Raw genomic sequence first — 12,935 nt, 5'->3', positions numbered from 1 at the left:
AATCTGGGATGCCTGGGTGGCTCAGCTGCTTAAGGGTCTGACTCTTGATTTTAGCTCAGTTCATGACCTCGGGGTCATGAGATAGAGCCCGCCAGGCCCACACTGGGCACCATGCTAGGCTTAGAGCCTGCTTAAGAGTCTCTCTCTCCTTCTCCCTCTGTACCACGACCCCCAGCTGAAAATAAATAAATAAATAAATAAATAAATAAAATAAAAATTTAAAAAACCTTCCCAAGTGATTTTTCATTAGCAGTCAGAATTGAGAGCCATAGATACGAGCTCAACCCCTTCACTTGACAGAAGGGGAAACCGAGCCCCAGAGAAGTGAATGGCCTTACCCAAACAAATCATTATGAGAAATAAACCACTGAGTTCAAACCCTTCAGTGAGGGCTTAAAGCCCCAAAAAAGGAAATGGCTTGCAGCATCTCAGCTTGAAAGGAAGTGGTAGTTGAGGGGCAGGGGGGTAACCAGGAATTCCTAAATTTCAGGTTAGTGATCATTTTGCTAGCTGGGAGTCTTCTAGTCCCATGCTTTCCCTTCGGAAATGTGAGCTCTGGTCAGAATCCACTTGTGGCACAGACTAAGGTCCCATGGTGCCCAGTGGGGTAAGGAAAAGTGGGAAAATTGGCTTTGTTGGGGTGGTTCTTCCTGAACTCCTTTTGGTAGTTTCCTCAAATCACTGGTTCTCTGGGTTCTTGGTTTTACAGGTTTGGGGGAAGCTTAGGGTCAGGGAAAGTCAAGGGGAGTTAAGAAGGTGTAATAATTTAAAAACACTTAAGTTAGTTACAATTTACAAAGCAGTTTCACATTCATTTTTCTCTTGTGATCCTCATAGCACTCTGGTGAGGTAGGTGTGTTTATGCCTATTTTGCAGATGAAGAAACAGATTAAAGAGGGTCAATGGTGCGTAGCTAGTAAGTGATGAAACTGGAACTCAGAGCTAAGTCTCCTGAGCCATCTCCGAACCTGCATCTGGGTCCACTTCCCCAGAGCCTCTCTCTGCCCTGGGCACCATGTCCCCAGAGGATGGCACTGGGAAAAGGACATAGCCACACATTTCCCTTTCTCCCACTAAGAAAAGACTTCACAGAAAAGTGTACAAATAAATATGTCACCACAACACAAGACAAGAAACAGGGTGTTAGCATCCCAGAAACTTCTCTTGGGCCTCCTCTCTCACTTCCAGAGATCAAGATTCTTCGGTCTTGTGATAATCACTCCCCTGCTTTTTATAATTTTGCCACCTAATCTCATATCCCAAATAATACAGATTAATTTTGCCTGTTAATTTTAACTGTTTTAGCAATTGAGTCCTATGTTATTCTATATTCTTCTTTTGCTCAGTATTGTGTTTGGAAACTTCACCCACATTGTGACATGCCACTATAGCTCGCATGGTATGCAGTAGCACACACATCTCATGGTTTAGTTACTGATGATACTGCTGGTGCTGATGATACTGATGATACTGAGGATACTGTTGGGTGGCTCCAGTTTGAGACTATTGTGAGCAGTGCTGCTATGAACCTTCCCATGCACAGGTTTCTCTAGGGCATACACATAGCCTGGAATGCAACATCTTCTGCATTAGGACAGTGGGTGAAAGGTCCCAGCTGTTGGCTTCTGGGAGGCTATTTCTGCACAAACACGCAGTGTAGTATTCATCGTTCCTCTTAGGGTATGGAAGAGCCTCCCGAAATCACTGCAGGCCTAGATCAGCTTTCCCAAATCCGACAGGCAGAGAGCAGCTTAAGGTGATTGCCAACAAAGTATTTCCTAAATATCGTACCAAAGTCTCTCCCCTCCTAGAACAGTCTTTTCTCAGATGGAGGGTTTAAGATATACATGTAAATGAAAGGGTCACACTGTGTTATAATAATTCAATATTGTACTTTCTCCTCACATACTCTCCTCTCCTGGCCGGGACTCTGATGGGAACCTAGTTATGCATATCGCTCATCTCTGGCCTCTGACTTGTAGTTAGGGTCTTTACCTAGCAGAGTCTCAGTAAGTGTTTGTTGGATGACTTAAGCTGACAAGTGACTGATCACTAGGGACTCCAGACTCGGATTCTCCTCTGGTTAGAACATTCAGGTTTTCAACCTGAGCAAAGCTCATTATCATCTCCCTTTTTGGTGGTTCCCAATCAAGAGATGGTGGTTCTCTTGAATGGTGGTTCCCTAATATTAAAACTATCTACATGGCACCCAACTGTTAGATTATAAAAAGGATGAGTGCAGCTTTTCATTTGTATGTCTTTGTGCCTCGTAGGCCTAGCATATTAAGTCAGTAAATGTTTGTTGAATGATTCTATTTCCAAATAGCCAGATGTCTGACCTCCTGTGGACTAAAGGTACATGACACAACAATATTTTTCCATTTTATCAAAATGTAAATACTACCTAAAATACTCTAAATGAGGATGACACTTAAAACTTCATCCTTTACATTATACACCCATTTCTAATTAATTTAAAAAAAATTCACCAGGAAACACTTATTACACATCTACAATGTTTCAAGCTGTAAACCCCAGCAGAGTAGTTTATTGTTACGTACACTTTAGTTGATTAGAGATCTATATATCTGATGACCTTTAAGGAAATACATATTCAAATTTTCCTTTTTCAATCTTTTAAAGAACTTAATGAAATTATTTAATATAAAGTCAGTCATCTGCTTATAATTCAGTATTATCAGAACAATCAGAAGATTAAGAAGAACCCTTTGAAAATGTTTTGATTCTATAGATACTACCAAAGACCTTCACTTCAAAGATTTTATTTATTTATTTGTCAGAGAGAAAGAGAGAGAGTGAGCACAAGCAGGGGGAGCAGCAGGCAGAAGGAGAAAAAAACTCCCTGCTGAGCACGGAGCCTGATGCTGAACTCAATCCCGGGACCCTGGGATCATGACCTGAGCTGAAGGCAGGCACTTAACGACTGAGCCACCCAGGCGTTCCAAAAGACCTTCACTCTAAAGAAAAAAACCTGACAGTCTTATTCCCATTAATCCAGCGATTGCAAAAGACTAAATCTTATTTGCCAAATTTGGGAATTAAGATCTAATTTAGATAATTTAAGCAGAAGCTTAGATTATCCAGATTTATTTACACAGCGCTTGCCCCTGGAATGAGAATACTGTCTCAAACCATTGTGCATGTTGGTTTCCTATTTTACTGCTGGAATGGAATTAAAGGAGAAAGGTTTGATGTAGAAAAGCTACTATTCCCAGGAAAACTCCTAAAACCATTCCAAGAAGTTTCTGTCTAACTTTTTACTGCCACCAGTAAAATCAAGCTAGTAAGTTTGTTCTCTGGTTTAAGTAATAGCAAATTTCTCCATTTTTAATGTAAGCAAGGACATGAACCATCACTTCTCTTGAGTAAAACCACATCACTGGACCAAATTCTAGTCCAGACTCTAATTGGACTCATTGACTAATTCCTCAATGCTTAGCCGTATTATTTGCATAATGAAATTTAGCTTAGGATTCTTCTCTCAAATGGAATCCTTTTTGAAGGGGAAAAAAGAATGGTTAAAAAAAATGAATGGTTAAAAAGTTTACACCAAAACTACAATCTAATTTTAACCCACCCATTCCATTAGCTGGGCATTCAAATTGAAAGTTTTCAGACAAAACTAGACAGCCAAACAGATCGGTCAGCTTGTTGCAAGTCCTGGTCTCCGTGCTTGGAACTAGATGGACTGACTGACTTGTATTTAAAACTCACTGACATTGTTTAACATGGCAAGAAATAGCAGACCCCTACCCTGGTTCATTCAGATCAAAATGATGGAGACCAAATGGAACTACTGTGGTATGGACACTGAACTACTCTTTGTCTTTTTCTTTAAGCTTGTTTGTTTGTTTGTTTGTTTGTTTAGTGATTCACAGATATATACTGGAAGATATAAGACCTTTCAGATATAAAAGAACACAAGCAGAAATAACATAAAGCGGTTGCTCTTTTTTGGTGTCTGCTATAATGCTGACTCTGCTCTGATGACTCTCCTAGGTCCTGGCTATTGTATGGGGATCGGGCCCCTCATCTCCCACTGCAGGTTTCTGTGGATGGGCATTGGCAGTGCCTGCAACTACTACAACAAGATGTATGGAGAGTTCATGAGAGTCTGGATATGTGGAGAGGAAACACTCATTATTAGCAAGTGAGTCTTTTATAATCAGAGACAAATTTTTAAAACCAAGGCTGTGTTTTTCCTATTAAGTAACAAACAAACTTATTTTGATATCTTGATGCTTTTGTTACTAAGGCTGTGTTTTTACTTCCTAGGTTAAAAAAAAAAATCTAAGCCTATATAGAAATGGAATACTTGAGTTTTGCCTAAACCCAAAGGTACATAGATAAAGAACTCTGGAAAGCTGGGAAACTATTTGAAATTTCTCTGAGCAGTGAATGGAAATTTAGAATCCAAAGAATGTGAGTTTGACAGGACATACTTTAGGGAGAGGCATTATCTTTTCTGCTTTCCTAAGATTTTGGTCTTATTGCTGTAAGCGAGCAGTTAAAACAAAAGAAAACCAAACCCTCAAGAGAAAGGAATCTGCATCAATTTGCTAATGTGCTTCTAATGGCAAGCTCTGGAGCACCTCTAGAAGGGGAAACAGTAGAAAAAGATGTCATTCTTTTTTTTTTTTTTTTTTAATTTATTTGACAAAGATCGCAAGTTGGCAGAGAGGCAGGCAGAGAGAGAGGAGGAAGCAGGCTCCCTGCTGAGCAGAGAACCCGATGTGGGGCTCGATCCCAGGACCCTGGGATCATGACCTGAGCCGAAGGCAGAGGCCTTAACCCACTGAGCCAACCAGATGCCCAGAAAAAGATGTCATTCTTATACTCCTATTCTATTTGTGACTGTGGGCCAGTGTCTCAGCTGAGTGACCTCAAATAAATCAGGAATATTTCCTATTTTTAAAAAATGATTTGTTATATTTTCTGGATAAATTTAGCAGATTGACTTCATCCAGGGTTAATCAAATAGGAATTGACTGTAGAGATCTAGCTTTGTGAAATACTAGTTTTCTTATTTACTGATCATAGAAAATAGAGAGCACATTTCACTAGACTTTCAGCTATCTTTACTGGATATTTCACAATGTTATACTCCAACACTGGGTCATTGATAAGTTTTTATATTCCTTGACAGTAAAACTAGGGTTTTACTGATCCATTAGAATTTTTTTGTCCAGATATATAGACTATTACTCAGAAGTAAGTGAAGCATTTCTGGAAACTACAGTGGTTTCTTTCAAGCCAAGATTACATGCATTATTTAATAAAATACCATGGTAATCTCAAAGGTCAATTCTTTGAACCAAATAACACAGAAGGAAGTGGGGACCAATAATTATCCTTGGGTTTACTTCTCTGGGCTACTCTGGTCAGCCAGGATTTAGGTTTTAGAAATTAATACTTTACATTAGCAATGGCCCACAGTATCGAAATGTCTCAAAATGTCCTGGGACTGATGACACAAGGGCTTCAGGGTTTGGGATGTTTGGCCCTGTTCTTTCATCCACCGGCATAGCTAGTTGCCTTCCAGCCCTTCTCAGCAGACAGGTGAAGTGACCCGCAGGGTTTTTAATCTATAGCTCAGGACACAAAGCGGTGGTTCTCACCCAGGCTGCACATTAAAGTAGCCCAGGGAGCTTTTAAACATCCCAGTGCCCAGGGCACACCCCAGCTTTCAGAATCTCTGGGTGGGGAGGTGGAACCTGGGCAGCATGTATTTGTAGAGCTCCCCAAGTAATGCCAATGTGCTGCAGAGCCTGAGGCAGGAGAATAGGTAAGCAGCTGCCAGCACCGGGTTGGGCAGCAGCTAAGCAGGCTTGGAGTGCTTTCCCCTGATCAACTTACCCTTCAGTCTAGCTCAAGTGGTGGTAGTATAAGATAAGAACTGGAGTGAAGAATGTGACAAAGAACCAGAGAACCAGAACGCATACTACACATTTGGATCACAAGACCCAATCCTGGAAGCCCAAAGCCATTCCTGAAGTAGCATCCTTCAGTGACAGTGCAGGGTGGCATCGGACTGCTCTCCTGTCTTCATTAAGAACGTCACCTTAGCGACCCTGACCAATTCAGATGCTGATTCATGCTCAAGATGAGTACACAACCCATCCCGCCCTTCCCCCAGCTCTCCCAGTTCTCTCCTCATCCTGTCCTCACAGGCTCTTCACTGGTTGGAGTCTTTGTGTTCTCCTTAATTGCCTCTGAACCGCTCAATTTTGTTGTTAAGGGCTGAGCTCCTGCGGGAATAGGACATGTTTGTCCCCATCTCCTTCCCTTGCCTGTTCTTCAGGTCCCTTCCAGAACTACCCGTGCCTCTTGAAAATACCCCACTGGACCTCAGAAAGCTTTTTATTTTTAGTTGAATAGTTTGCCAGGTTTTTTCTTTTGAAAAGTTTAAGATCTGCAGTCATTACAGCTGAGTAGAGATTATGGTCCAACTTTCCCTACCAGCATTGTCCCAAAGTGGTGGGGGTTGCAAAACTTCACAGGCAGGGGACGAGGGGGTTGGGTGGGTGGGGCGGGAAGGTCAGGCCAGAGCGCTGCCAGGATGTTGCCTGAGCTCGGAGTTTTGGAAGAAAGTTCATCTCAACATCAGTAGATGAGGCAGGTGAGCTCTTAAGGGTCTACAGATTCTGTATACAACACTGTGTGTTGTGTGTATATATTAGTTTTAGTAACGAATTAAAAAAAAAAGAATATAGGTAGCATCCATTAAGGAGAGTTAGCAATTAACATGCTAATTAGGGTTATTTTTGCATACTTGTTAGTAATTAACATACTAATTAGGATTATATTTGTATATCTGTTTTAATCATGTGTACATTTATAGAGAACGCATTCATGTATTCTTTCAACATACATTTATTGAGAATTTACTATATACTAAGCACTGGATGATCCTAACATATAATTGTTATTGGCTCCCATTCACTAAGTAAATATTTATTGAGGACTTAACTATGTACATGGGATATCATGAGCAGATCAGTCAAATATCCTTACTCTCATGGAGAAGTATATTGTTGTGTTGTTAATATACCAACAACAGATAAGTAAAACATATAGTATAGGAGTAGAGTGACCTAATGTCTTGGTATGCCTGGGACTAGGGGGTTTCACAGGATGTGGGACTTTTAATGCTAAAACTGGGACAGTCCCAAGCAAACCAAGCTGGTTGCTCATCAGGTAGATATGAGCTATATAGGAGACTAGAGTGGGGAGGACCAGTTGCAGGCAGTCAAGAATGGCCTCAAGGAGAAGAGAGCATTTGAATAAAGACCTAAAGGAAGTGAGAGAGTGAGTCATGCAGAGATATAGAGGAAAAGCATTCTGGATGAAAGGAAGAACAAGTGCAAAGTCACTGAGGTGGGAGCCTGTCTGAAATGTTCAAGGAACACCAAGGATACCAGTGTGGCTACAGGAAGAATAGTGGTGATGACATTAGAGAGGTATTAAGATACCCAGTCATGTTGGGCCTTGTTGGCCATTGTAACAACTCTGAATTTTATCCTGCGTGAGATGGGAAGCCTTTGAAGAGTGAGCAGAAGAGTGACATATCTGACTCATTCATGTTTCAGCACATTCCTGGCTTCTCTACTCACATTTTACTTCCATTCTACCTACACTCTTTAAGAATAGGTGCTAAAGGAACAAGGATGAATGTATGGAGAGCAGTTATGCAAGAGAGGGTAGCTGGTCCACATCAGCACAGTAGAGGTGATAAGATGAGAGGTGAAATTCTAGGCATATTTTGAGGGCAAAGCCAGTAAGGTGTTAAGAGATTGGAAGTTGGGTGTAAGAATCAAGGTGACAGCACAGTTTCTGCCTCCAGTACCTAGAAAAATGCAGGTATCATTACCTCAGATAAGTGGAGCAAGTTTGGGATGGGGAGAAATCAGGATTCCATTTGGGATATTTTGACTTGATGTGCTCGCTTCGGCAGCACATATACTAAAAAAAAAAAAAAAAAAAAAAAAAAAAGGATATTTTGACTTGACATGGCCTAGTAGACAGCTGAGTGGGATGTTGTAAAGGAAGGTTTGTGTCTTTAGACCACCCCCCTCCCATCTCACAACCATAACCAGAAATTAGAAAAGGAGGCTGAGAAGGACAGCCAAAGAAGGGAAAACCAGAAGCAGGCACTGGTCTGAAAGCCAGATGATGAATGCAAATCAGAAGGGATGGAACTGTCAACCATGCCAGAGAGTGCCTGGTGAATAGGAGATTTGAGTGTTGCATTTAGCAAAAGGGAGGTCATGGGTGACCTTGAAAAGAGCAGTTTCAGTGGAGCGCTGGGGGCAGAAGTAGGACTATAGTACAGAAAGAGGGGAAAGAATTATAGACAGCAGGTGTAAACAACTGTTCCAAGGAGTTTGTCTTAAAGGCAGCCGAGAAATGGGACAAAGAAATAGAAAGGATGTATGGTCCAAGGAGCCTTTGTTAAGATAGGAGAATTTACAACGTGTGTGTTGAGATGGCAATAATGGATTACAAAGCCAAATTGTTGATGGAAGAGAAAGGGGTGTGCTAGGTGAGATGGCAAGGGGGTCCAAGTGACAGTAGAGTTGGTCTTGAATAGGGACATGGAAGTTCACCCACAGTAAGTTTGGGAAGTTTGAAAATACAAGCACAGATCCTAATAGTTGGAGCTTACAGAGATTCTAGTTTCTTCTTTTTCTTCAGTAAAATAAGAAATAAAGTCTTTAGCTGAGACTGAGGAAGTAGAGTATTTGAGGAGTGAGAAGTCGGGCTGTAATAGTCATCTAGAACAGTGACAGTGAAGGGACTTGAGGAAATGTAGAATTGCCAGCTGTGCTAAGGGTCCACTTGAATTTAACTGGGACCTGTATGTGTGTGTGTGTGTACATGTGCATGTGCAGTTTTTTCCCCAGGCACATTCAGCTGTCAGGGGCAAACCCAGAGTAAGCTAAGAGTTGGATTTAGCCAGGGGTGAGTTTTTACCAGGCAACTATGACAAAGTAAGGAGAGGGTCAAGGGAGTTGAGAATGCATGGGAAGAGAGAGTGATTTTAATGATTGACAATAAAATATTTTTCCAATTTTTTATTAAGAAAATGTTCAAATGAATAGGAAAGCTGAAAGAGCAGTTCTCTCATTCCCTGCCCCACGTGACATTGACCTTCTCAAGAGACCAAGTCAATTGTCTTATGGGATGTTCTGCATTTCCAAATTTCTCTCATTACATTATGGTGTCACTTAACATACTCCCCTATTCCCTGTATTTTTTATAAACTGGAAATTATGGTTTAAGGCTCAGTTTCAGTCAGGTTAAACACTTCTGTAACGATACCTCCTTGGCAATATTGGGCACTTCATACTGCATCCCATCAAGAGACAAGAAAAGGTTGTCCCACTATCAGGGATGTTAAATGTGATCACTGGGTAGGGTAGTTACAGGCAGATCTCTCCTTTCTAAAAATTGTTTTTCTCTTGCATGATTCCACTATTTAAGCTGGGTAAGTGAGAATAATTAGCGGGGCAAAGGACAGGGGAAAGGCAAGGGGATCAACAGACTGTGAGTCTCAACACAAAACAGGTCTACAAGGGCAAGTGTTTTTAACTGTTTGGTACCAATGATTCCATTAGTTTCTCCTCCAAATGTTCAGTACTCATCCTTCCTGAACCTGGCCACAGAAGCGTGAGTCCTTTTTTTTTTTTTAAAGAGTGTATTTTTAAATTTTTAAAATTTTTTTGAAGATTTTCTTTTTAAGTAACCTCTATACCCAACACGGGTCTCAAACTCACAACCTCAAGATCAAGAGACCTGTGCTCCACCAACTGAGCCAGCCAGGTGCCCCTAAGTGAGTCCTTTAAATTCAGAACTGAAGGCGGCTTCCTCCTCAATACCTAAGAACTTACTCTGGCTACTTTTCGTTTTGAATAGACAATAGGTTTGCCATCTTTGACAATGTCTTTTGACGTTAGTCATGTTTAAAGAAGAATAATGAAGGGGAAAGGGGGATATAGGCTTCCACTTATGGAATGAATAAGTCACAAGGATGAAAGGTACAAGACAGGAATACAGTCAAAGGTCTTGTGATAGCACTGTATAGCGACAGATAGCAGCTGTGCTTGTGGTGAGCACAGCGTAATGTATAAACTGGTTGAATGACAACCTTGTACTTCTGAAACTAACATAACACTGTGTCAACTATATTCAAATAAGGAAGAAAGAAAAGAAAAGAAAAAGAGAGAAAGAGGAAGAAAAGAAGGACGGAAGGATGGAGGGAGGGGGAGAGGGAGAGAGGGAAGGAAGAAGAGGGGGGAAAAGAGGAAGGAAGGATAATGACCTCATTTACCATCTGGTTTACACTACCCACTACCCCTCCTGAGCCTGGGGTCTCTCTTGAGTGGTAAGAAGTCCTTACTCTCCCAGTCAGTATAACATCTCCCTTAACTTGTATTACAGGCTAGCCCACAAGGCTGGAGCAAGGTCTCCACTATTTCCGGAATGTCCTGAGAGCTCTGGGCTGGAGTCCTTAGTTCTTTCACCAACTTTCTTTTCTTCACTTTCTTGATTTATTCTGGTTAGATAAAGCCAGCCTACTTTTGATCAAAGACTTGGTTTTAAATTGCTCACCTGCAGCCAGTCTTCTCCCTCAAGGTCTCTCACTTCTATCTTCGTCCTTTGCCAAGTCCAAGTCCGAGCCTCCGACTTGAAGAAATCACTGAGTTGTTGGCGCCCCCTAAAGAACACATTTATGTCTGAAGTTAGCTCTTTTTAGTAACTACACCTTTAGCAGGATTTAAGTCTGGAGTCTGTTGTTCTTTTTTTTTAAACTGATTAGTAATTTTTCAAAGTAAATGGACAGGCTAATGTGGTTAAATGCAGTATATAAAAGCTCTAGGGGTCAGACAAGAAAAAATAGTGTTCTGCTTTACCTCTGAACACTTAAAAATTTTAGATATGAATTTGTGAATACAGAATGTACAAATCACTTACTTTCTGTTGTCATTATAGACTAAGGTAGGGGAAGGTAAAAGAACCTAAAGTCCTGAAATCTATTAATAATATTTTCAGCCCTCTCATAGCATGATTTTTATATACAGGACAAAGTTTTAGCTATTTGTCAGTCAAATTAATTCCCTAGAATATAAACAGAAGCATCTGGATTTTTGTTTTTATTTTTGTCGCTAGGGAGAGAAAAAACTTGTGCAAAACACAGGGATCATTTGACGAATAATATCCAGAATCAAGAGAACATCTGACTTAATAGAGAGTGTTTTGATTTGAAAATAAGAATTGTTTCCTTAAAGAAATTATCTAGTACATAATTTATTCATAAAATAATTGTTTTCATTTTTTGACATTGACATTATTTCAGGGTCTTTCTTTTAAAATTTAAATAGAACTACAGAACCATCATAAATGTGAGGATTTGGCTAATTCTTAGCCCACAGGCTGATCTATTCAGCCAGAGCCCCCAGCAGATTGGCCGAATGCCTTCTTTAGGAATGTGTTTTCACAAGCACTAACTGAACAACCTCATTAAGGCAAAGTCATCCTTTTAGGAACCACCTATCAACTTTAAGAGGGAAGAGCAAGTGGTAATATGGCCACTCCAGCCCAGTGTAGGAACCAGGTACATACACTATAATGGCCACTCCCATCTCTCAGGGTTATGTGTTCAGAAACGTCCCATAGTAGGAGAATTTGCAGTTGAAAAACAAAATTTCAGTGGAAAAGTGGAGAGGAAGAACCGAAGTCACAATGAACACATGAAAATTTGTATAAATATTAAGGTCACCCAAATAGAAAAAAAATAACAACAGCGTCTAAAATGTAACACAGGTGATATTTTATGTATTTTGACTTTGCACATTTAAGGCACCATGCTGCTAGGTTTTTTTTCCCCCTTCTACCCCTCCCACACCAGAAACTGGTTCTCCCTCCTTTGCAGTACCAGAGAGACATTTAGATATATTTTACTTTCTTGCAATAATGTGCGCATTTTATTCCTATTCCTCTGCTCAAATGTTTAGTTCCTTTCTAATTTTGTGATCTCTTTCTCTGAACTCCACTCTGGTCTCAGAGACAGGCAGTAATTTATAATCCCCAGGTGAAAAAAAGCTTGGGGAGATCTCTTTGAACTTACCTGGCAGACCTGAGTAGTTTAGTTCTTAAGCCCCAAGGTTAAGAGTTATGTCACTTGGGGTTTGCCTGAAATCCCCACCAGCGCATACACAGGTAGGTGACATTTATACATGGCCTGGCTCTGGCACTGCTAACACGGCCAAAAGCCAGACTCCTGACAGTTTACCCTGCCTCCACTTTCTTCACACCTCCCATGGTTGCATGCCAAAAACCTCTATTCCTCCTCTGCTCACCATTCTGACTCCTCTTTTTAATTCCCAAACTCTCCTCCCTCCCATTTTCTCCCTATCTCCAAGAAAAATGGTGATCCATTTGAATATACTTGAGTGGAAATTCGTTGAAGTGGCTGAAAATATATATGGAGGGAAGTAAATCTGCTTATGCTTACAATTTACCAAGGGTAATTTGCATTTGGCCATCTTGTCCACATATAAGTACTTGGACATCGGCCTTATGATCTGAAGAACCTGTCACCATGCACCTCAGAGGAGTCTGGGTAATGTATGTGCTTGGGACAGGCTTTGTTACCATAGGGAGGCTAAGGACGACACATGAGACTTTCTGAGCACAAACTCTGCAGTCCTCTGTGTACTCTGTGTTTCTAGTGTCCACTCGGGAGCACAGGGATGTTGGAGGGCCCCAAGCCTCTGAGATGGCATGCTCCAGCCTTCTGTATGGAAGGGCTGGGCCTTGAAAGGAAGTGGCTGACGTGTGACCTCCCTTTCTTCACTCACTCAGGCATGACCATGCACCACTGTGGGTGAGGATTTAGGGATCTGGCAGTTTGC

The 12,935-nt window shown here is 41.1% G+C and overlaps 1 protein-coding gene and 1 long non-coding RNA gene across 12 annotated transcripts in view; one reads left to right on the top strand and one right to left on the bottom strand.

The window, feature by feature from the left end:
* Window positions 1-12,935, bottom strand: part of LOC116591069 — a 172,558-nt gene that overhangs the window by 38,403 nt on the left and 121,220 nt on the right. For both annotated transcript variants that reach the window (XR_004285833.1, XR_004285834.1), the window contains one exon: window positions 10,633-10,738. This is a non-coding gene — a long non-coding RNA (uncharacterized LOC116591069). The remainder of the gene's footprint in view (window positions 1-10,632; window positions 10,739-12,935) is intronic.
* LOC116591066 (aromatase) overlaps window positions 1-12,935 on the top strand; it is a 108,256-nt gene that overhangs the window by 73,065 nt on the left and 22,256 nt on the right. For all 10 annotated transcript variants that reach the window (XR_004285829.1, XM_032343720.1, XM_032343723.1 and 7 more), the window contains one exon: window positions 4,021-4,171. Coding sequence is in view for 9 of the 10 variants with exons in the window: in XM_032343720.1 (XP_032199611.1) it covers window positions 4,021-4,171 (151 nt within the window). In the remaining variant the exon portion in view is untranslated. The remainder of the gene's footprint in view (window positions 1-4,020; window positions 4,172-12,935) is intronic.

The sequence above is a fragment of the Mustela erminea genome, chromosome 5 (genome assembly GCF_009829155.1).
Source record: "Mustela erminea isolate mMusErm1 chromosome 5, mMusErm1.Pri, whole genome shotgun sequence".
Taxonomy (NCBI): Eukaryota; Metazoa; Chordata; class Mammalia; order Carnivora; family Mustelidae; genus Mustela; species Mustela erminea.
This window is presented reverse-complemented; position numbering and strand designations above follow the sequence as displayed.